Source organism: Aedes aegypti, chromosome 2 (assembly GCF_002204515.2).
Source record: "Aedes aegypti strain LVP_AGWG chromosome 2, AaegL5.0 Primary Assembly, whole genome shotgun sequence".
Classification (NCBI taxonomy): domain Eukaryota; kingdom Metazoa; phylum Arthropoda; class Insecta; order Diptera; family Culicidae; genus Aedes; species Aedes aegypti.
The window spans coordinates 134,529,583-134,555,013 of NC_035108.1; the positions used below are offsets into that span (position 1 = coordinate 134,529,583).

At 37.4% G+C, this 25,431-nt stretch overlaps 1 protein-coding gene and 1 long non-coding RNA gene across 2 annotated transcripts in view; one reads left to right on the top strand and one right to left on the bottom strand.

The window, feature by feature from the left end:
- LOC5572098 (potential E3 ubiquitin-protein ligase ariadne-2) overlaps positions 1-24,922 on the top strand; it is a 74,506-nt gene extending 49,584 nt beyond the window's left edge. Inside the window, exons 2-5 of the mRNA XM_021842456.1 lie at positions 13,442-14,172; positions 19,036-19,404; positions 19,613-19,882; positions 24,049-24,922. Of these exons, the coding sequence (XP_021698148.1) occupies positions 13,442-14,172; positions 19,036-19,404; positions 19,613-19,882; positions 24,049-24,195 (1,517 nt within the window). The 3' untranslated portion in view covers positions 24,196-24,922. The remainder of the gene's footprint in view (positions 1-13,441; positions 14,173-19,035; positions 19,405-19,612; positions 19,883-24,048) is intronic.
- LOC110676035 lies at positions 158-1,967 on the bottom strand. The gene is made up of 2 exons (XR_002500018.1): positions 749-1,967; positions 158-668 (listed from the first exon to the last, which is right to left on the bottom strand). It is a non-coding gene; the product is annotated as an uncharacterized LOC110676035 (long non-coding RNA).
- Positions 24,923-25,431: the final 509 nt, after the last annotated feature.

The following is a 25,431-nucleotide window of genomic DNA, read 5'->3' on the forward strand; positions in this document are numbered from 1 at the left end:
TCTGCTTTACACACTAACAACTCTTCTCAAATAATAGCTAAAAAGTTAAACTAATTTTATATAAATCATGAATATAATAGTTTTCTTCTTTTTAAATTTCAACGATTCATGTGGGTTGTCATCTTGCCACTATTTTAGACCGACATTTAAAAAAGAGTTATTAAGTGAACATTTATTTTTATTTTTCTAAACTTTAGATGCTTGGAGGTTACAGTAATAATCTCAAACTTCAATCAGGTCTAAATCGAGCTCGTTCTTGGGCTGCTCATGTTGAACCGTCTGCCACTACATTTATTGAGCATCTGGAACGGTTGGAACGCTTAACATTTTTACTATTGGAGCAACTACTCTAACTAAGTACAAAGCATTTTTTGTATGCTTTACTTCATTGCTGTGTGTATGCTTTACTTCATTGCTATCAAATTTCACTTCAAAACACTATTTAAACATAAATTCATCTAAATTTTTCATAATGCCTTCAATTATTATTAATTTTGTCTATCACAATTTTACATCCAGATGGAATACATTTGGATTTGGATTCGGAATACATTTGAAATGTTGAATTATAATGAAAATCTTTCCCAATGATATATTGCCGCTGGCACACTCCTCGATGTCCTGGTCGGAAACGAAACATGTTTTGTGATGGATACCGGTCACTCGTTCTGCAAAAAAACAATTGGTTCAATGTTTGCATTTGTTTGCACTGAACGTTTTCACTGGCATTTTCCTCGAGTAAACTTACCCACAACTTCTTTCAGATTGGCACAGATCGATGATACTCGATTGTTCCTCCCGATAAAGGCAATCTGTTCGTTCTTGATCAATCCCGGTTTGCCGTTTGGCACTGGTTTCACCCAAATGAAGCATTTGGCGTGAAGCCAAAATTGTATCCAGTGCAGTTAGCATGATTACTAAATTAATTAATCCGTTCACATCCATCTTTGTGAGTTAACTGAACTAAATATGAAATACTTCCTTCCGCGATACTTCCTATCGGTAGCATGTGAGTAATAATGTTTCCGTTTGGAAATAAGAAATGGACTATGATGACGTTCTCAATCGCTGACGTAGAATGTATGACGACATGCCGCTCAATATAGTGACGTGGATCATATCCATTAGAGATCAAGTATGGATTTGTCACCAAGTGTTGGATTGATTATCAGCACATTTTTCATCTGTTGAACTTTGGGGCTTCTTAGAATCTAAAATGCATCGTGTCATAATTAACCAATCTAACGTAATAACTTTGTTATTTTTTACAATAGTTAGATATTTCAATATTACTTAGAGCCCATAACCTACGTAAATATTTCAGACTACAGATTTTGTCCATGTTTAGTTGCTGTTAATTAGTTAATCAGTCGGAACGGCGTTTTTTTCGTGTTAGTTCCATACGCCATTCCCGTTCCAAACTCAGAATACTCCCCATAAAATCATAACTCTCAATTTCCGCTGAAATCGCAGAACACAAATCAAAATTTCTGTTTTTTTACTGGAATCAAAGGATTTCAACTGGACCACCAGAACTAGTATCGCCATTTCCGATCACCAATTAGAATTGGAATGTTAACGATTTCTGAAGTTTCCAATAAATCTAACAATTCATATTGGAACCCTGAGAGTTCCTTCAAGATTTTCAGAAATTCCTTTCTAAAATCTCAGAATTCCAACCCATCGAAATCTCATAATTGTTTTCAGCAGTGGCGCGGGAAGTGGGAAGGACATATACTACGCACGAAAACACTTGGGTAGGACAGTCAAAGTATTGTCCTACTCACGATTCAATCAAACAAAAAACTGGATCAGCAGAAAAACGACCAACTTCGTAAGGTTTTTTAATGTATTCTCATGCATAGCAAAGTATGACATGGTTTCTACATGACCCCTAAAAGTTCTGGCTAGTGAGAAAAACGAGTGAGAATATCTCTAATGAAAATCATGGGAAACAAACTGTAATAATTGAGGGATTCCACGGAGGCATGCAAGTCGATTCTGATCGACCATTTCAAAAATATCTGAAACTTTGCACAGTTTTTCAGTTCCATCTAAATCGTCATTTTCCGATATTAAATCTTCAAGTTGAGTCACGACTAACTTTTCAAAAGGGTGTATATGTAAATGGTTCAAAAATATCCAAAAAGCTGCACAGCAAAAACGGTTCGTTCGATTGTTAGACAACTAAAGAAACAAAGTAAGACAACTAAATAAAGATTCAAAAAAAAAATACACACAGTAAAAAAATTTTTTTTTTGCTTTAAAAAACATCATTTTTGTCACAAAAACTCAAATATCTCAAAACCCTATCGGAATACCAACGTAATTTTTTGAGGGAAAACGGTCCATTATATTAGCTATCTACCATAAAAATTTGGTGATGGTAAGCCAATAAACAAAAAAGTTATGACATTTCAAATATTTCACAAATTTGACACTTAGTGAAATTTTTTTTTTTTTTTCATTGTTAATTTTTTTTAGAACCGCAGTTTGTTGCTGATTTTTTTGTGGGTACCACATGAGGTTAACAAGTTGTTTTCATGATATTTTATTTAATTATTCATAACTATTATAGCATCTATTAGAAAGTTAGACGCGATCCAGTGTTGTGATCTAAAGTCTTGATAGAGTGTCATATTTTTTATTGTACGTAACTGAAGAAAAATTCTCTCAATAGTGTTGAAACCTTTTGATAAAAGAAATCTAATATTGAAGACAAAAGCTACAAAAAAAGTTTTCTATACAGGTATACGACTAGTTTACCTGCAAAAAGTTTACCTCGTAGAGAACAAGGCCTTGCCTTGGCCCGCCTTGGTAGAGAATAGACTTTGTTAATCATATTTGGGAGAAAGCGAGTAACTTCAACAACATCAAAAACATGATAGGTACATACCATGAACATACTCACGAAAAAGCTAAAAATATACTACCACTATGGTTATAAAAGATTTAATTGTAAAATTTTTCTTCAGTCAAGCAAACGACACCAAACTAGTCAGTAAAAACTCAAAAGTGATTTTGTTTATTAAAATCTAACGAGCAACAAGAGTAGTCGCTTTCTCAACTGTTGCAGGCCGTTTGCAGAAAAAAAGTGTTCGAAAGAGCTACGAAATCTCACCGAAAGCACCATAGATAAACTGAAAGCGGCTGGTTATGCTCCAATGTCTACATTGAATACAAATTTACGCATTTGTACGTCCTGCCGTTTAAACGTTGACAAACGGGCAATCTGTACATCATCGGTGGATCAGGTTGCAGGAAGTTCGAAAACAACAACAACTGAGGAATTACTAGATGCACCGACAACAACTGAGGAGTTACCAGAAGTACCAAGTGCAGATAGTCTTGCCACGGTACCATTAGCGACATCTGTTTCAACAAATCAATCAGAAGATGAGTGCATCCAGAAGGTCAACATCGAACGCTTCAACGAAGGGATAGCTGGAATAAAAGTGACTCCGATTAAATGGACGAAGATGGGTTACGTCAATTATCCCGAGAAAAAATACCGTGAAATCAACGAAGCTGTACGAAGAAACCTCTTCAAATTAGGACCTGAGGATGTGGAAAATACACACTACGATGAAGTAATTATGAATATGAAGGAAAGGTTCTCGAATCTAGCCACGACAAGGAAAGAAAAATTATTGATTTTGTCGATGCTGCCAAGCTCGTGGTCTATTCAAGACGCCATTGATGAGTTCAAAACCAATAGAAATACAGCAAAAGAGGCAAAACAATTCAAAAATAACTGTCTTGCAACCAAAAATGCTAGGTCGAGTACTTCATTAACAGATGAGACAAAAGAAAAAATAATTCAATATTTTGAAGACGATGAAGTAAGTAGAGCTATGCCTGGCCAAAAAGATTATGTATCTGTAAAAAAAGATGGAAAGCGTCAAGCAATCCAAAAACGATTAATGATGACTACTTTGAAAGAAGCGTATACACGCTTCAAGGAAATTAACGAAAATATTAAGGTAGGTTTTTCCTCATTTGCAAGCCTTCGTCCAAGGCAATGCAAGCTTCTATCCAATTCAGGAACACATAATGTTTGTGTGTGCACAACACACGAAAATATTAACCTAATCTTACATAGTTTGAAAAGAATCAATTTATCAAAGGATATTAAAATGTTAACTGGTAGTCTTTTGTGTGAAAATACAGCATCAAATTGCTATCTACGATCTTGTTCGGATTGTCCAGATTCTTCATCATTGGAAAATACTTTATTCGCTGAGTTTGAAGAAAATTATATTGATCAGTTATCATTTGGGCAATGGGTGACCACGGATAGGTGTGACCTAGAAACTATTGTAAAACCTGTAGATGAGTTTGTGTCATTTTTTTGCTTGAAATTAGAAAGTTTAATTCCTCACGACTTTATTAAAACAAAGCAATCCCGCTTTTTAAAAAATACGAAAAATACATTACAAGATGGTGAATTTTTAGTCATTTGTGATTTTTCTGAAAACTATAGCTTTGTATTGCAAGATGAAGTGCAGTCCCATCACTGGAACGTACAACAAGCTACAATTCATCCATTCGTTATTTATTTCAATGGAAGTACGCAAATTGAACATTTTAGTTTTATTGTAATTTCCGAAGATTTAAGACACGACTCAGTATCTGTAAATTTGTTCATTGCCAAAATGATTAACTTTGTACGCGTTGATAAGGATAAAGAAATCAGAAAGATATATTTCATGTCTGATGGAGCAGCATCGCAGTACAAAAACCGTAAGAATTTTTCGAGCCTATGTCAATTTAAAGCAAAGTACGGAATTGATGCAGAATGGCATTTCTTTGCTACGTCACATGGCAAAGGTCCTTGTGATGCTATTGGAGGAACCATAAAGCGCATGGCCACATGAGCAAGTTTAGCCAAAGAACGTGAGCATCCAATTAAAACTGCAAAAGAACTATTTGATTGGGCGAATCACAGAAAAGAAGAAGATTTAACAAAATTATCATTTTGTTTTACTACTACTGAAGAGTACGAATTAACGGCATCAGAGCTCAGCGAGCAATATAATAACGCGAAAACGATCCAAGGAACCTAAAAATTTCACTGTTTCATTCCATTGTCAGAAAATAAAATTAAAGCAAAACTATACTCGAACTGTACTGATAATGATGCAAAAGTGTTCGATATTGTAAAAAAATTGAATAACAATAAATAAATAAATAAGTATTGATAAAATGTTTTCATGATCTCATAACGCATACCCAAATCCAAAACTTCTAAAGTTTATATATAACATTTAGAAACTCATCGATCATACTCTAAAAAAAAATATCCTTTTAAAAAAAAAATTTATTTTCGTGTAATCTGTTAATTCATTTTAATTTATACATATATACATATACATATAATATTTATACATATACATAATATTTATACATATAATATACATAATACTAATGAATACATGAAAACGACTTGTTTAATTCACGCAAGGCCCTTAACAATAAAATCAGCAACAAACTGCGGTTCCCGTAATAATTTACACCGAAAAAAAAAATTCAAATTCAAACATGTTTGAAATGTCATAACTTTTTTGTTTATTGGTTTACCATCACCAAATTTTTATGGTAGATAGCTAATATAATGGACTGTTTTCCCTCAAAAAATTACGTTGGTATTCCGATAGGGTTTTGAGATATTTGAGTTTTTGTGTCAAAAATTATGTTTTTTAATGCAAAAAAAAAAAAATTTTTACTGTGTGTATTTTTTTTTTGGAATCTTTATTTAGTTGTCTAACTTTGTTTCTTTAGTTGTCTAACAATCGAACAAACCGTTTTTGCTGTGCAGCTTTTTGAATATTTTTGAACCATTTTCACATACACCTTTTTGAAAAGTTAGTCGTGACTCAACTTGAAGATTTGATATCGGAAAATGACGATTTAGATGGAACTGGAAAACTGTGCAAAGTTTCAGCTCAATAGAAAAAAATGAATTAAAAAATTTACCAAATTTTGGTGCTGTTGCTTGGAATCACTCAATTGCTACAAGAAACTTGTTTAACCATTAGAAAAAATAAATGTAGCATTTCTGAATTAATCAATAAATGGTTCTACGGCCAACCCTGTATATGTCTGGGACAAATTCTCGTGAGCATTCTTGGAAGTAATTCTTGAGAAGTTTCTGGAATATCCATAGATAATTATCACAAGACTACTGTGAAATCTTTGGATGAAGTAATGAATTAATCGAATATCAGTCGCATCGTATTATAAATAGCACGAATGTGATAGTGCTAGAGATTTATGAAAGTGTGATCCCTCTTGATATAATCTACCAAAGCATTGCTGAATCTCTTGACGATTTTGAGAGTAATTTCTATAGAACTCCCAAAGCGCACTGTTTTGAAGTTCTTGGTTGATTCAGAATTGCCGTAGAAATTTCTGGAAGTAATTCTTAGTTAATTCCTTAAAAATTATTTGATCAAATTCCTTCGTGGCATCATTCATAGAAATATTTAGAGCAGATTATGTCGATTTTTCGAAAGAGATTTTTGCAGAATTGTTCAAGAAATTCGAGCGAAATATTTGTTGAAGTTTCTGCGCGGTGAGGCATTTTTCAAGCATCTTCAGTTTCTCCTGCAAACTTTTGCAAATAGCCGGGTCTCTTCTGTGCAAAGAAAAAAAAAATACTCAAATTCACAGAAGTTTTGCTGTTTATCCATTTGTTGTCTTGACATAAATGAGAAAATAGAACAACCACAGTGGTAGTAAAGGCAAGAAGTCTCTACTTCAAACGGAAGGTCGTCAGAGTATCTATTTCAACTAAAATGGTCTCTAAAGTCTCTCTTTTTCCTTATTTCTGAACCCTGATGCAGAATTGTGCAGGCTCTAAAGAAACTTTCAGAGTTCACTAATTCTTCAACCGAATTAACCACTTGATAGTCTTCAAAAAATCCTGCAAAAATTTCTTCACCTGTTCATGTGGATTCCTTCAGGAACTCATTCATGTTTCCTTCCTGAAATCTAAAATTTCTTGAGGGGTTCTTCGAGCAAATCTATTTTTTACAGGATTTTTTCCAGCATTTCCAGTATTACTCCTATAGTTTTACCAACCATTCCTTAAAAAGTTTCTCCAAAAATTCCCATGCAAACTGCAAAGCTTCATTTGAGTCTTCACACCAGTTTATACTGCAGCAATTTTTACAATAAATCCTCCGATTATTCCACAAATTTCTATACAGTTTCTGTCTAATGTTTTTCCAGAGATTTATTTAGATAGAAAATTCTGCAGAATACTATCCCGAGATTCGATTGTTTTTTTTTTATTATATCAGCAAATTATCTGGGAAATCTTCTAAAATTTCTTTAAGAGTCCAGGAATTATTTCAAAGAACCTTAAGAGTGACTTCAAAATTTATCCAAGTTTTGTCGGAGATTACCATACAAGTTTTTTTAATACCTCACTGATTTATTTTTCAGAAAAATTTCCCTGGCATTTCCCTGGAGACATTCCTGGAAAAACATTCGTTTTAACCGGGAATCTTGGAGGATGTCCCAGGAAAATCGATGGATGAATCACTGGATAGAATATTGGAGGAGTTATAACTTTCTTGAAAAATTTCTCGAAGAATTTTTGTAGGAATTCAGATTATTTCAGAAATATTTTTTAAGGAAATCCTGCTGGGGGGTCCGTAGCCTTGAGGTAACGCTTTCGCTTCATAAGCGGAAGGTCATGGATTCAATTCCCAGCCCCTCCAAAAAATAACCCGTCCAGCCACCAGAAGACGCCGCACGGAGGACCGTGCTTAGGGGAACACATCCATCCTCCGTCAGTATCAGATGGTGACTGAGACAAACTGACCCACTTCGCAGGCAGCTAGCCTCAAACGACTCAGGAACACGGCAAAACGAACCACCGCAAGAGCAATTTACTATGGCTTATGGAAATCGATTGGACCAACAGCAGAGCACTCTCCTACCTGCTCAGTGTGAGAGCAAAAGAGCAGAAGAGAGTGAAAGGAGATGTAAATATAGATTAGCTAAAAATAGAACTGTATCGGTAAGGAAGATACAGATAAACTGATCCCGGCACAGTAGTGGCCACGAGCACGGAGTGCCTTGAAAAAAAAAAAAAAAAAAAAAAAAGAAAAAAAAAAAAAAAAAAGGAAATCCAAACTCTTATCTCCTGGCTCCTAATAGATTTTATTTTCTTTTCTTGGTTCGTGTTTGGTTTCTCTTTGATTCCTTTTACAGTGGGATTCCGTTTTTGGCATGCTCCGTTTTTGGCATGCTCCATTTTTGGCACCCCCCGATTTTGGCAACAAAATGGATCCGTTTTTGGCAACATTTTTGATTACCTTTGAAATTTGTGTTTTTTTTGTAAATATCATCGTATCTTTTGTTCTAGTCTTTCCAAAAACCAAGTCAGCTTCAAGCTTACCCGTTCCAGAGCTAAATTGTTATCGATATTCTCTTAAATCGCACCAACCGCTAGGAGTACTACGGTGCTGTTATTTAGTTCTAGATGGTCGTGTGCTAACAACGTTCTATGAAGCCATTAATCTCTATGAGTAGGTACTCTTAGATACAACAAGAGTTCCAAGATCTTTGCTTAGGCATTCACGTTGTATGTCCAGCCCACTTGAGTATGCCGGTAGATGATACAGATAAAAAAAAAATATGTTTCTTCATATTTGGAACAGCTCGTTTGAACAAAGCACAAGAATTGACACAAAAGCAGCAAACCAAGCAAAAAGTCGTGTCTCTTAACTCGCTATGAAATTTAATGAAGTAAATAACGTATTTCAAGTGTCAACACAATACCTAGAGAAATAAATGACCCACCAACTTCTCATATAGACTCCCGTGTATAAGTTTGGGTTCACCCCCTAAAAAACATATAAAAATGTTCAGTCCATATCTCTGGGATTACACGTCCAATCAAGGATGGAAAAAAATCAGCTCTAACGACAAACAACACGGTATTTGAAAGGTCCAAGAGGGCCGTCGCTCTTGCAACAACATGATTTCAACACCTCGCCACACGCGCTGATCATCATCCGATGAACTGTTTGTCGTAGGACAAAGGGTTTGTCGGATATTGTAACATGTTGCGATTAATGCGAAAAAATTTAAAATTCGCGGATAAACTCTCTCACATACCATGTACGATTGACTTTCAGATTGAAGACGACAAGCTAGGAGACAAATCATGGAGTGCAATCAGAAATATCCTCCAAAATAATGACTTTGATTGGCGAACAATTGATCGTCAGCTCACAGACCAAGCGATTCATTTTTCGCGGAGTGGAGTTTGTTGTGATGTCTTGACGACTAATTCCATCCTTGCGTCCAATTCAAACTCTCTAAGCCGCATTCGAAAGGTAAAAGGTTATTCTTACTTCGTATGTATTTTTCCAAAAAACATTTGTTGAATTCTGTATACTAAATTTTTACTCAAAGTTGTGACATTTTTCAAAAAACACACTGAAAAAACAAAGCTGATTTCCTCCGCATTGGATCGACAAAAAAAATAAAATAAGGTGTCATTAGAATCGTAATCTTATATTCTTTGGAGAGCACTCATGAAATTTTTGCGCAAAAATCTGAAAACTATTCAAAATCAATGAAACAATCATTCAAGTCATCATGCAAAAGTTTGGGTTCACCCCTCAGTATGGTGTATCGTGCAAAAGTTTGGGCTCACCTGAGCCACACGCAATTGACATAGATGCTTGGGAAGAGTTTTTTGAAAACTTCTGAAAAAAATGTGTAAAAATATCGAGAAACAAAAAATTATCAAGGTTTGAATATTTTTATTGCGGTAAAAAAATAAGCTGCCGATAAAGGGGTTAATCAAGGATGTGAGCCTCATGAATAAATCAAAATGTTTCTTACGAGATCCTCGTTTCAGCGGAATTTGGAGATTGTTAGTGGTACTCTAGGAAGTCCTTATGAACTTTAGAGAATTTCCGCGATATCACAGCAGAATCTTGCTATTCCAAGCGATATTCGCAAAATTCCTAGCAAGTTATTGGATAGCCTAGCGAGACACTTCAGAGTTCTAGCGGGTTCCTGTGGAATCTTAACGGACACATGAAGATTCTTATTGGCTCTCGAGGATCCTGTAAATTTCTGTTAAATATATATGATTGATTTATAACGTATAAGCTCAACTTCTAAATACAATTAAATATCATTTCAAATTGAAGTGTTTCTCATCACTAATTTGTGTATTCTACGAAATAATGGTCTTCAATTAAGGGGTGCTCTTGCGGCTTGCGGGCCGCATTTTGAGCATCACGGTTCTGTTCTTTTTTTGTAATTAATTCTAGAAGAATCCATATTTCTATGGAAAATCCTTTTGAAGGCTTAGTCAATATTCTGTTTCGAAAATTATTATAGTCTTTGTGTACAGCAATTGATATTAAGCTGTTTCTGAGATGCCTTAGTATGCAAAAAATATAATCTTTGAGAGCCACTGACGCTTGAGCTTAAAATATGAACTGATTTGTTATGTTCAATGAATTAGAATTATCATCCAGTTCTGTAACACCTAGAACTGTTTTTGTAAATACATTCCTAAAGAAATATATTGCATTTCTGTATTCTTATACTATTAAAGGAATTTTTCAGTACTTGAATAAACGTCACTTATGCGATTATTGTTTTTATATTGCATGTGTAAACACATAGTTAATATAAAGTTTACAAAACGTCATTGAAGATATTTCAGCAATGAAAAGTATATGGAACGTCTGTCACAATTTATATGACGGGTTTATAGATAAATAGAATAGTCCTATCCCACGGAAATCTGCTTCGAAATGGATTGTTCGCAAATCTGGTCATCATTTGGTTCCATAATGATGATATAACAACGCCCAAATGATATTCTTGAAATAAAAAATGGGTTCCGATTTTGGCACGGTTCCGTTTTTGGCAACTGAAAATTTCGACTTTGTTGCCAAAAACGGAATCCCACTGTATATCTCTTTTTGGCAACAGGTCTTCTTTTTCCTATTTTTAAGGCACTCAGTCGCTACCCGACGAAAAGTCTTCTTAGTCTTATGGTAAAGGCTAGAATGAAATTGAGCAAAGTGATGACAGTGACAAAAACATAGTTTTGTGATAACACTGTGGAGCACCAAAATACCGCGATTTACTATAAATTAAGGGATGCTGAATCCATCGCCTCAAAAATAGCATAGCACGTCTAGTTTTTGAGATATTGATTGTTGAAAATGCAAAATTGGACTATTTCAGTCAACTTGCATGCAAATTTGCCAGCTTGTGTGGTTATTTAGTTGCTTAATTTGCCTTAGAATTCAAACTTCATGTATATAACAATACTTATCAATAAAGTTCATATTTTTTGCGATGCTCAAAAGATATTATTTGATGGTTCAGAAAAGTATTGTAGTATGCCATATAAGAGAAACGAAAAATTTGGCGACCAGTAGCTAAAAATTATGACATACAGGAACATTTCTGAAAACGGCATCAAATTCAGCAATCCCAAATCTACTAGAGGCACATAATTTAATCTTTGAGACACGCAAAAATGTCATTTTTGTTACACTGTGTAATCTACTTTGAAGTTTTTTCAGCAATTTTTCATTCTATAAACATTGTATGGAAGTCAAAAACATACCAGTCCTCCATGAATTATGCTATTTCGATCGAAATGTCACTTGCACCTCTTTGTGTTTGAGCCCCTCAAATATAGTAGCATTCAAATTCCAGGGTTATAAGTTTTCTGAAATTCAATGCACACAAAAAATACTAACATTTGTCCTACCCATGGTTCCGAACGTGACGCGCCTCTGGTTTTTAGGGTCTATGAACTCCCACCAGAATCACAGAATTCCAACTGGAGTCCTAGGAACTGCCCAAGGAAATTGCCATTAAAATCATGGACTTTAGGCGAAACTTCAAAACTTTCCACCATAGTTTTTTAGGAATCCAACAGTCCTTTCAATATATCTGAGAATTCATCGGAATTACAAGGAAATCCATAGAAACTTCTAAATTTCTACTAGAATCCATGGATACATTAACATCTTGGACATCCTGGCCTAAATATTAGAATACAAAACATAAAATGGGCCTTCCTTAGCCGAGTGGTTAGAGTCCGCGGCTACAAAGCAAAGCCATGCTGAAGGTGTCTGGGTTCGATTCCCGGTCAGCCTAGGATCTTTTCGTAATGGACATTTCCTTGACTTCCCTGGGCATAGAGTATCATCGTACCTGCCACACGATATACGAATGCGAAAATGGCAACTTAGGCAAAGAAAGCTCTCAGTTAATAATTGTGGGAGTGCTCATAAGAACACTAAGCTGAGAAGCAGGCTCTGTCCCAAGGAGGACACATTGTTAAGAAGAAGAATCATGAAATCAGAACTCTCACCGGATCTTCAATCAAAACTTAGCACTCTCAACGCAATCTGAACATTTATACCGGAATCTTAGAACTCCTTCCATTATTTCAGATCGTTAATTCGAATTCAACAATCTCACCAAAAACCTTAGAACATCCGCCAAAAACCACTGGAATTCCATGACTCCCATTGAAAATCCAAAATTTCTTTTGATTGCAATATCCCTCACCGGAATCTGGAATTTTTACCAGTATCCATGGAAAGTTTCTCCAGAATTTCCAGAAAATCCAATAATGTCTACTGATTTTCCACAAAGCGTGCGCGAAAAATGGTACCATTGCGGTATGACTGAAATACAGCTATTTTCACATGAAACCTCCTATGTAAATCCGAATTCATCGATGTCCTCTCCTACGCTGGACTAAGTTCATCATTTTTACTAATTTGGAGGGCTAACAATGGGATGACATTGTTTGTGATGGTAAGTGAAATTACCATGCAAAGACACTAAGAAGCCAAGGTTTTTCGAGTCAAACAAAAGCGGGAGTGGTATGTAGGGTAAAAACCCCCGAAAATGTTGGTACACTAACCTCTTTTCCATATTTTTTTGAGGAATTGGATTCGGGTTATTAATGAATGCGATCGAAGTATTTTTGTGAATTAAGCACTAAGATCCATCCTGCCACTTCACGGGTTTTTATTGGTAATCATAGTACTGAATTATTGATTAATAATAATACTACATATTAGCATATTAGAAGCACAACAAAATTTTGGAGCCCACGTGAGATAGATTCATAAATATAGCCTACCATCACATAATAGGCCAAGTTAGGCCGAACTCCATCTATTAAAAATGCTTATTAAATCGAGCTTCCAAAAATTATTTTTAACAGTAATTATTGGAATTTTAAGCTGTACGAAATACATATCAGAAAGGTAGATTATTATTATTATCTTCATTATCGTGATTTTAAGCCATAGGCTGTTGCATCTCCTAAAAAACAGTAGATGGAGAAGACCAACATACCTACCCCATCCATTTATTGCATCAATTACAGTTTCCTTTTCCTATCTTTCTTATTCTGCAGGCCTAGAAGATTGCGACATCGAGCAGATAGACCCGAAGCGATCTGACCCGGAATATTTCGTGTACGAATGTTTGAACGTCGAGGAGGTGGAAAAGCTGCTGAACGAATCAGTAGAACGACTAAGCAATCAACTTCATATCACACCCTCGCTGGCCAAGGTGCTACTCCACGAGACCAAATGGAACACTGCCGAGGTTGTGGAAAAATATCGAAACAACGCATCCAACCTACTTGTGAGTGCCCGTATCAAAGCTGCCCCATCGGTTATGGCATCGACTTCATCTGCTACCGTCGTACCCCTATTGGTTCCTAGCAGTAGTAGCAATTCGAGTGCAGTGCTCCTTCCAGTGTGCAGTATGATTCCAGCCACCGGTCCCATACCGGGCACTAGTGCGAAACCGACTATTCAAACCATGTCTTCATCTGCATATCGAACCCACCTTTGTCCAGTTTGCGTTACCGTCCAATCGATGGATAAATTTCATAGTCTATCCTGCCAGCATTCGTTCTGTCGGGACTGTTGGGCGATGCACTTCGAAATTCAAATCAGCCAGGGCATTTCCACGCAAATTGGCTGCATGGAGCAACGATGCGACGTTCGGGTGCCAGAAGATTTGGTATTGAACCTACTTAACCGGCCTATGTTGAGAGACAAGTACCAGCAGTTTGCCTTCGCCGACTACGTGAAATCGCATCCAGAGCTGCGATTTTGTCCCGGACCAAATTGTCAGGTAACTAGTTAGGGACGATCTCATGATACTCTTAGTTAGACCAGTGTTTCCCAAACTTTTATGGACTATCGCCCTCTTGAGGTCAACAGTTTTAGAAACCGCTCCTCTGATATGTACTAAGATATTTTTGAACTGTATAGTTTAAAATGATGATTGTATGCCCTATATATTGTCATAAGAGTACTTTTATCAAGTTTCCTCAACTCAGTTGTCCTTAGCTTATATGCTTATGCGGGCCTTAGTGCTTTCAAAACATAGCGCGGGTCGCAAGGTATCGGAGGGTTTATTTTTAAAACTTTTACGATAATGCAAAAAGACTCCTTTTTACTATTATTATTGATTCTTTATTATGGAAAAATTCAGGCCTAATTCATCCCCGCGTTGGAGATATGTCTAGGCTGCAATCTCATACAATACCCAGATAGCTCCTTAAAATGAGGAATTCAAACGCACTGGGATGTTAGTGACATTTCGGTCGGTTTTCATTTTAGTATACTGAATAGGGTGTCTGCTACCTGAAAAAAAACCCTGGAAAACCAGCAATTATCAGGGAATTTTATTCAACCTAGAAAAAACCTGGAATTCTCAGGAAATTTCGATCACAACCAGGGAAATTATTTTGAGGCAGTAATTCATGGTAGAATATGTTCACGACAACGATTTTTTGCGTCAAAACTTAGAGCAACTATTATTTGCAAGAAAATTCTCTTCAACAAAAAAAAAAAAATTGGCTGCGCCGCTATCAACTTACAATATGATCTTTTCAGTGAGGATCCTTTAGAGCATGAAATTTTATCGACTTACCAAAACATGATTCACGTTTTCAATATCTCTATATTGAATCAGTAAAGGAGTAACATATCTAGTGCCGGTTTCTTTTTAGAGAATAATTGGTCTATATTTTTATGCAAGTCTCTAGAAGTCTCTTTTTTATGGAAGATCTATTTTCACCAAAATGGTCTCTTAAGTCTCTTTTTTTCTTTTTCTTGCTTGTAGATAATTAATATGCAGAATGTCATCTCATATTTCTCAAAAACAGCTTCAGGAATTATCCTAGGATTTCATCTGAAATACTATCAGGAACTAGGATGCTGAGCTACTTGGGCACTTCCATAATTAACTTTGGTATGGGTTTTTTTTCTCGGCCTTTCTTCATGAAATTCCTCTACCAATTTTTCCAGTAATTTTTCAAAGGATGCTTAAATGCATTTCTTCAGAATTTATTTCAGAAAATTTTTGAAGTGTCAACGGTACTACCTCCAGTATTTTTTTCAGGGATTAATTTATTTTATTTTATTTTATTTATTTTATTGATGTACAAGGGGGTCAGGGGCCAAGTCTACAGCATAAGTTTGAAAACTCATACCGTCCATAATACACCGGGGGATTTGGAGTTTTGGAAGTAGGCAACGCAACATCTTTGACCAGAAGGTTCTTTAATTTTTGCTTTTACTCTAGACTTCCGCTATACGTATGAATGATGCAAGGTCGAAAGAACATGAATCAGTCATACATATAACGGTAGTGAAGTGTTTTGCCTAAGGACATGTGAAAGGAGGGATTTTGTGTGGTGTTTTGTAAATCGCTCTGTGGAACAAATTTGTTATTAGTTAAATAATAAGTTCATTTGATTTACCTTTCAATTAGTATTCAATGATTACAGAAACTTTATACTTAACAAAGGCGTGGAGTGCAGCAAGCTAGGTGGGCGGATCAAGTGCGTGTCGATTTGGCGAGCGTGGGGCAGAACCGAGGATGGAGAGATGCGACCGCAAACCGACGTTTTCTCGGCCATTACGCTGCCATGATAAGAGATGCCTTTCCTCTTCGATGAATTATTCCTCGAAGCGGATTAGATATGAAAACAAGGATAAAGAGAGAAGGAATGTTAGTGATTGTTACATGCTTTATGGCAGTATTGGCGTACATTGAAGTCATACAAAATTCGCTTTTTGGATTCCCACGATAACAATCCCTGAAACTAGTGATAAACAACAAAAAATGAATCCGAACGAGCGAGAACCTTGATGTTTCAATGTATGACAATCAAGCTTTTTGCATGTGAGAAGTTCTTGGTGATATTCTCACAACGGCCAACGACATGTTAGTAAGCTCAAAACGATTATTGTATTTGCAACTGTTAATTTAAATAGTTAAGCTAAGGGTCAGTTATTGTATATAACTTTATAGATAAGCGGAAGTAAAGCACGAACGCGAATCCATCCCATCTTCAAATACACAACACTTCATTCTGGAACTTTAGAACGTCTATGTTGTAACTTGTTTACACAAGAAATCTGCCTCGACCGAGTTGGCAGAACGCTCCCCCCCCCCAAAGGACAGGGAACTAATTTCCACTACTACGCTCACGGTAATTATGTTATGATCGTTAGAATAAAAACGATAGAGGTTACTACTACATAACAGAAATACTACTCAAAGAACGCTAATGTCGGCAGTGTTGGTGTGATAAATGCAAAGTAGTGCAAAAATGCTTAGAGAATTAAATAAGTTATAAATTACAACATTTTGTTCAACAATATTATATTATAAAAGATATTTAAAAATGAAACATTTCAGTAACAACAGTGCCATCAGTTTTCTAATTATTATACATATATCAGTAACACTACTAAACTATCTCTAATACCGCTACAACCTACCTTACTAAATAACGCAAGACCGTAAAATGCCGTAATTCAGAACATTTTGCAATATTTCTCAAAAATCGTAAATTATTGTTAATGATAATTTTAATTGGAATTATGATGCATTACCAGCATATACAAATAGCGGTATGGGCAAATTTCAATTTTTTCTTAAATTTCAACAAATTTTATACCAAATACGCTTACGGATTTAGGCGATGCGCTGAATTACGGCACCTTACGGTTTTACTAAGGTAATAATTACTACATTGTTAGTAAACCTAACATAAATGCCTATTTTCAATGACCTGTGAGACGCAGAGACCACCCGCACCCACTCTTGCGCCTCGTGGTCTACTGAAAAAGATTTATGTGTATTGAACTAATACTACTATTAGAAATAGTGCTACTGAAGAAGGTGATCGTTGGTTTCCCAGTCTTGTTAGTGATTTGAGTGTTAGTAGAGACTGGTAGTAGGCCCTGCCGGTCCCTCCAGCATTACGCGTAGTTATCTGGTGTTAGATCATGCGACAGTAACTAAACTCATGCTGAAGGTGTGATAAATCAAGTGTAAAATATATTTAAGCATTGAAACACATGTCATTATTTAACTTAAAACTATTAGACTAGCTTACATTTTATAAGTTATAATTACGATAAATTTTCGCGATCAATATATTAGCATTAGAGAAATTTTTCACAATATCAACAATATGTAATCACTTGATGAATCACCGTCAATCCCATCACCTATGGACAGGGCAGCATTTTTTCAGGGATTAATTTGAACAATTTTACAAAGATTATCCTAGGACATCCTCCAGATATTTTTTCACTAATTTTTCAACCGAATTCCCCAGTTGTTGCTCTAAGAGATCTCCATTTTTAGGGATTTCCTCCTTTTTTCATAGGAATTCCTTCACAAAAACCTGCGGGATGTTATCCAGAGATTCAATTGATTTTCTTTTCTTTTTTTTTTCAATTATCTTAGCAATAATCTAGAAAATTTTGTGAAATTTGCTCAAGAGTAAATTTTGTCTAGAAATCCTTATTCATCAAGGGTGACCTAAAAACTTACATAAGTTTTAACAGAATTTACCCTGAGATTTGCTTTAGGAATACGTCACGAAGTCACCCGGCCAAGTAATTAGTCATAGAGAAAATGTCAATATTGAGAAATCGATCACTGCAGATACGCCTTTATGACGCAATATATGGTCAGTGTTGAATCAAACAACCTTGAAAATCTAGCAAAATGCTACATCAAATTGGATTTTTTCGACGAGATGTTTAAAATTCAAACATTAAAATATAGCAGCTACAGGGATTGAATACAGAGAAAATTGAGAGAATCTCTCACGTATCGCTCTCTGTAACTATCATAACATGCTGCACATTATGAGAGACTGTTTATCGTATACTGCTACAACTTTGATCAGATTGGGGGGATAGTAGTGCATGATAAAACACCTCTAAACATGCTCCAAGCCTGGGGGACACTATTGCTTTTGGAAGTTCGTGGATTGTTTATCGTGCTAGTAAAGAAAAACACCTATCCCCAACGGTAAACAAGCGAGAAAAATGGATTTTATCATCGCTCTCTCTTTGGGGCTCTCGCTCACTGCTTCCATTTATCAGACTTGTTACACCTTGCGATACAATGACGATCGTGGACCGTAACAGATGTGATGTTTTTCTTTGCTTGCCTTGATCGTGCTTCATACTCAAATGAGAGCGAATTCTGCAATGCCTGAGCAGCTAATAATGCGATTATTTTGTTATCTCATCTTCTTCTTCTTGGCATTACGTCCCCACTGGGGAGCTGCTTCTCAGCTTAGTGTTTTAATGAGCACTTCCACAGTTATTAACTGAGAGCTTTCTTTACCAAACTTGTTATTTTCGCATTATTATATCGTGATGCAGGTATGATGATACTCTATACCCAAGGAAGTCATAAAAATTTCCATTATGAAAAGATCCTGAACCGACCGGGAATCGAACCCGTACACCTTCAGCATGGCTTTGCTTTGTAGCCGCGGACTCTGTCTCATATTCTTGGATTTGTTTTTCTCGAACCATTAAAAGCACTTTGTCCGGACTGACATAGATATCCATGTTTGCAAGAGCTAATTCGCCAACTTTGGGAACCACTGGAATAGGCAAATGATATTGTTACAAAAATAACGAATCCTCAATAATCAGGTCACTTTTTCAGATAATCATTCGCAGTGCGGATATCAGCCCGAAGAAGGCTATCTGCAAGATTTGTATGACCTCGTTCTGTTTCCGCTGCGGGACTGACTATCACGCTCCAACCGATTGCCAAATCATCCGCAAGTGGCTAACCAAATGTGCCGACGATAGTGAAACGGCCAACTACATCAGTGCCCATACGAAGGACTGTCCCAAGTGTCACATTTGCATCGAAAAGAACGGTGGCTGTAATCATATGCAGTGCTTCAACTGTAAGCACGACTTTTGCTGGATGTGCCTTGGAGATTGGAAGGCCCATGGATCGGAATATTACGAATGTTCGCGCTACAAGGAAAATCCCAACATTGCCCACGAATCCGTACATGCACAGGTATTTTCAAAATTGAGCTTAATATCGAATTAGAAGCGAATTACATATAGGGGAAAGCGGGGCAGTATGGTCATACGGGGTAAAATGGGCCACCTTTTATTTGAGCTTAAAACACAGATTTTGATCTCAATCACCTTAGGACCTTATAAAGTATGCTTCAATTAGTCACCACCGTGAAAACTATTACTATTACTTTTCTCAAATCTAGGCCCGCGAAGCACTCAAAAAGTACCTTCATTACTACGAACGATGGGAAAACCATTCGAAATCGCTCCAACTCGAAGAACAGACACTGGACCGCATGAAGACCCGCATCAACGAGAAAGTCATGAAGGGTCTCGGAACCTGGATCGACTGGCAGTATCTGTTCGATGCGGCCGCTCTCCTGGCAAAATGTCGATACACGCTTCAATATACCTATCCCTACGCGTACTTCATGGAGGCAGGGTCCCGAAAGGATCTCTTCGAGTACCAACAAGTAAGTAACCCGAAACGAGTTGAAAAAATAATGTTACACCAACCAAACTTGGTTGAAGCGTAGCACCTCGCAATTGCTGGACTATTGGAGAGCTACCGTAAAAAGGGGTCAATAGAAAAAGTGGGCGAATAGAAGCAAACCGACCTACAGTTAAAAGTGCGATTATTATGTAATAATAAACATTAAAAACCTATTTATTTTTTATTAGTTCAATAGCAACTATTTTCAAATTAATTTTGCTACATTCCTCATAAAAAAATTAGAAGAAAATATTGAAATCTCATTTTTTTCCGATAGCTTGAAACATCCGCCATTTTTGTCGATCACTAACATGATCAAAAATTGAAATTGTTTTAAATATTTTTATTTCTACGCTAGGTAGGTAAATATATTTGAATGTTTCTTTATGATGGTGTTGAAAAAGTGTTCCAGGTATTGCCCAATACTGAAGAGCCCAAATGTTTGCGCGATAGCTCAAATATAAGAGTATATTTGTAGTTCTCTCTGTGAGTGTGATCCAACTAACACCCACTGTCCGGCAGTAATATTATGAAAAAAAAGTTTCTGCAATGCTTTTGCAGAAAGCTTTAGCATGTACGGCCTCTGGAGTTCCGCAAATGGTGATGCTCAGATGTATGAAGCCGGCCCTTCTTCTATGTTTTCTGTCGATGGAGCTCTTTTGGAGTTTGCTCGTCGCTCTGACATCTTAGAATGGGTCACGTGATCACTTCACACTCCCCCTACCGGATGTCATGGATTTAAGACGTGTAGATGAGGCTTCGGATAGTCGGGGCCCCCCTGGTGCGGAAGTCATGACCCAACCGGAACTAGGGAACACCCTTCGGCGCCCGAAGACTGACTCTAAAATTCCTCGTGTACTAACTGACTCCCAACGCACTTCTCACGATGTTATGATCTACTACCAAAACGCTGGCGGAATGAATTGCGACATTAATAGTTACCTTTTGGCGACTTCCGACGATTGTTTCGACATTATTGTTCTAACGGAAACATGGCTCGATTCCCGTACTTTTTCCAGTCATGTTTTCGGACCTTCATATGAGGTGTTCCGATGTGATCGTAGCGCTAGAAACAGTACCAAATCTGTTGGTGGAGGCGTTCTTGTATCGGTCAAGAAAAAATTGAAATCTAAGCCTATTGATAACGACTCTTGGGCTAGTATCGAGCAAGTGTGGGTGAAGATCGAGTTCTCCGGTCGTAACCTATTTTTGTGTGGGATTTACATCCCCCCGGACCGAACGCGAGATATGGCTTCAATCGAAACACATAACCAGTCCATAATTCATATTTCTGCCGCAGCGAATCCCGAAGACGAGATTGTTGTTGTTGGCGATTTTAATCTTCCCGGAATATCCTGGCAAACTTGCGGCAATGGTTTCATGCACCCAAATCTTGGCCGTTCTTCTATCCATGCCGCTGCGTCCCGACTTCTTGATTGTTACAGTACTGCTACGCTGCGACAAATTAACAATGTACTCAACGAAAACAATCGCTGTCTTGACCTTTGCTTTGTTAGTGCGCGGGATGTGGCACCGCTGATAACTTCGGCCCCCGTCGCCTTGGTGAAGAATGTTGCCCATCATCGTCCACTGATTATCGCTCTTCAACACAACGAAATTCGCCACAGTGAATCCATCTCTCCAGTTTACTACGATTTTCGTAACGCTGACCAACAGAGTATAGCGGAGTTTCTTTCATCTGTGGATTGGCTTCACGTACTCGACTCCGATGATGTTGACACCGCTGCTTTGACATTATCTCACGTAATCGAACACGCTATCGAAAGGCATGTGCCCAAGAAAGTTCATTCTTCTTCGGGTCCTCCGTGGCAAACCCGCGAGCTACGCCATCTGAAGACTTCAAAAAGAGCTGCTCTGAGACTCTATTCCAAACACCGCACGCCTTCACTTCGAGATCACTAGGCAAGAGTCAATAATGCTTACAAGAACGCTAGTCGACGTTGTTATAAACGGTATCAGCAGCAGGTTCAGCTGAATCTAAAATCGAAACCGAAATCATGCTGGAGATATGTAAACAAACAACGGAAGCAATCTGGTCTCCCCTCCGTTATGAAGCTAGATGAAGAGGTAGCTTCCGATTGGTATGATATCTGCACCCTTTTTGCTAAAAAATTCTCCAGCGTTTTCTGCGAAGAGGAGTTATCCGAAGAACACGTTGCGAATGTTGCAAACAACGTACCTTTGTTCGGTGAAATGTTCAACATGCTCACTGTCGATGATAATATGATCATCGAGGCGGCTGCACGGTGAAGATCATCGTTGAACCCCGGTCCCGATGGAATTCCATCTGTTTTGCTGAAGGCGCACATCGTCAATTTGCTGGTTCCTATACGCCATGTATTCAACCTATCGTTAAATAGTGGACGATTTCCTGCGGCCTGGAAAACTACTACGTTTCCTGTGCATAAAAAAGGCGATCGTAAGGATGTCAATAATTATCGAGGAATTTCAGCACTTTGGTGTATTTATAAGCTCTTCGAGTTGATAGTCATGAAAGCAATGCTGTTCCCCTGTAAACACTACATTAGTGAGGATCAACACGGATTCGTATCGGGGCGTTCCACATCGACCAACCTGTTGTGCCTTACTTCACACATTGCCGACAGCTTTGCTGATCGAGCCCAGACGGATGTGATCTATACCGACTTGACCGCTGCGTTCGACAAAATAAACCACGCAATAACTGTCGCTAAGTTGGAAAGGCTCGGTGTCGGGGGCCTAATGTTGCGCTGGTTCAGCTCGTATCTGACTGATCGTCGCTTGACTGTGGAGTTGGCAGGATTCTCTTCCGAATCTTTCACGGCAACTTCCGGAGTACCTCAAGGAAGCCATTTGGGACCCCTGATTTTTTTGCTGTACTTCAACGATGTCAACACAGTAATTAAAAGACCTCGATTATCTTATGCAGATGATCTAAAACTGTTTCTGCGGGTCCGTACCATCGCCGACGCCGTTGCTCTTCAACATGATTTAGATGTTTTTGTAGTTTGGTGGACATGAATCGATTGACAGTTAATCCTGAGAAATGCTCGATTATCTCATTCTCACGCAAACTGCAGCCCATCCTGTTCTGTTACCAGCTCAAGGGAAAGGTGCTTCAACGAGTACAAGATTTTAAAGATCTTGGCTTTATTCTGGATGCTCAGTTGACGTTCAAACACCATCTGTCCTATGTCATCGAGAAAGCCTCCAGGACATTGGGTTTTATCTTCCGTATTGCCAAGGATTTCACGGATCCATATTGTCTCAAATCTTTGTACTGCTCATTAGTTCGGGCCACACTTGAATATTGCTCCGCAGTTTGGCATCCGTATTACCGTAACGGCGTGGAGAGGATAGAGTCAGTGCAACGTCGCTTCATCCGTTATGCTCTCCGTCGACTTCCATGGCGAGACCCGTTCCGGTTGCCTAGCTACCAAAGTAGGTGTCAACTCATTCAACTGGAATCACTGCAGACCCGTAGAGACGTCAATAGAGCGATGGTAGTGGCTGACTTGCTTTCAGGAAGAATAGACTGTCCTGCGCTCCTGGAATTCATCAATGCGAGTGCTCACTCCAGGACGTTGCGTAACAATGCTATGTTGAGGTTACCATTGCGACGAACTAACTATGGCCAAAACAGTGCTATGGTCGGTCTTCAACGCGTGTTCAATAGGGTTGCTGAAGGGTTTGAATTTCACCTGTCCCGTCAAGTAATACGTCGTAACTATGTAGAAATTTTATCCCGACTCTCTGTGTGAATATTTGAGACTTTCATTTGTTTTTTTTTTTTTTGACATTTTGTTGCCTTGTTTTGTTAAGTTTCAACTTAGTATTTTACTGTATTTTTTAGTTTAAAACATCATTGGGGCTTACTGTCTGTTGGTGTATAAATAAATAAATAGATAAATAGAACCCCTTCTGAAACAATAAGAGCACATTTGTAGTTCTCTGTCAAAATTCCATGCCAATTGTTACAGTTTGCAAAATCCCTATAGAAATGTTTGCAGTAATTTCCAAAGGGTTCTTAGAGAAATTACTGGCAGAAAACCTTGGTGGTAAACCTAGGGAAACCTTCTTCAAGAAATTTCCGAGGACATTTTGTTTTGTATTGTATTTTTTTTTTTATTTCAATCTCCTTGACAGGCTCAGCTGGAAGCGGAAATCGAAAACCTTTCGTGGAAAGTGGAAAGAGCGGAAACCACCGATCGGGGCGATCTGGAAAACCAAATGGACGTTGCTGAGAAACGAAGAACCACCCTGCTAAAAGATTTCTTTCCAACCGAAGCGTGAGCCGCCACCAGGGATAGGAACGAGATAGATTTTAAAGCAACGCCTAGAGGTAAATGAACGAAAACTGAGATATTAAAATTATTCCTCCATAACGCCCACCTTGTTGTCCCTGTCGTATTAGTAGGGTTATATGTGCGTCCTTAAGACGCGTGAGAAATATTTTTGTAGAATAGAAATGTGACACTTTTTTTCCTTCCGTTTCGATGTGTGCGTAGTCCCTTAATGAAATTTTCCCCTATTGATTTTGAAACTATTTTTTAAGTGTTCTAAATTTTATATATTTGAGGCGGGGGCAAACCGTTTCTCGATTTGGATTTCGGTTTAGCTCTGTAAATGTAAAAAAAAGTAAAATCACATTTTTAATCATTGAAATTTGTTCTCAAATTTGATATTCCTATGATTGCACCAAATGATCTTGAGGCATAAGATAAACTGTATGATAAAGCAAGATAATGATAACGAATTTTCAATCCGAAGCTGCATAATTAGACGCAGTTAGTTGCCGCCACACCCTAGGCTTCTGACGTGTACTAGATTAAATAAAAAGCAAAATTCGACGTTCGACTTCTATCTCGAAACAACGTGTCGATAAATTGTAAGGCAGTATGAACTATTTATTCATTTATACTACGAACTATGATTGTATATGGTAGCAAAGTAAAGAGTACTTTAATCAGAATTACAGAGCATAAAAATAAAACTTCGAACATCAATGCTAGCCGCATAATTAATAATGTGCTCAATTTATCTAAAACCTACCGAAATCCTATTTTTATTCGAAACTCGTCGGCCAGTGATAGCTTTGGCAAGGATAGATCCCACTAAACAACTATACAAGTGCTCGTGCTCGAACTGTAGCAAAAACATAAATTTATTTTTGAAATACAGTAGGATTTCAATTTTGGCAACAAAGTAGAAATTTTCAGTTGCTAAAAACGGAACCGTGCCAAAATCGGAACCCATTTATATTTCATCAATCGGTTTAAAGAATATCATTGATATTAAGACTTCGGAACTGTCCTTTTTGAGGCTGATTTCTGTAAGGTAGGCCAATGCTATCAATCTATAGACCCGTAATATTAATTATGACAGTCGTTCCACATACTTATTGCCCAAATGTATTCAAGGATTTTATAAGCATCATCTTCATGTATACTATTTGTATGTATGGGTCATGTAAAACAATAATCGCATAAGTGACCTTTAATCAAGAACAAGACGTTTCCTCAAAACTTT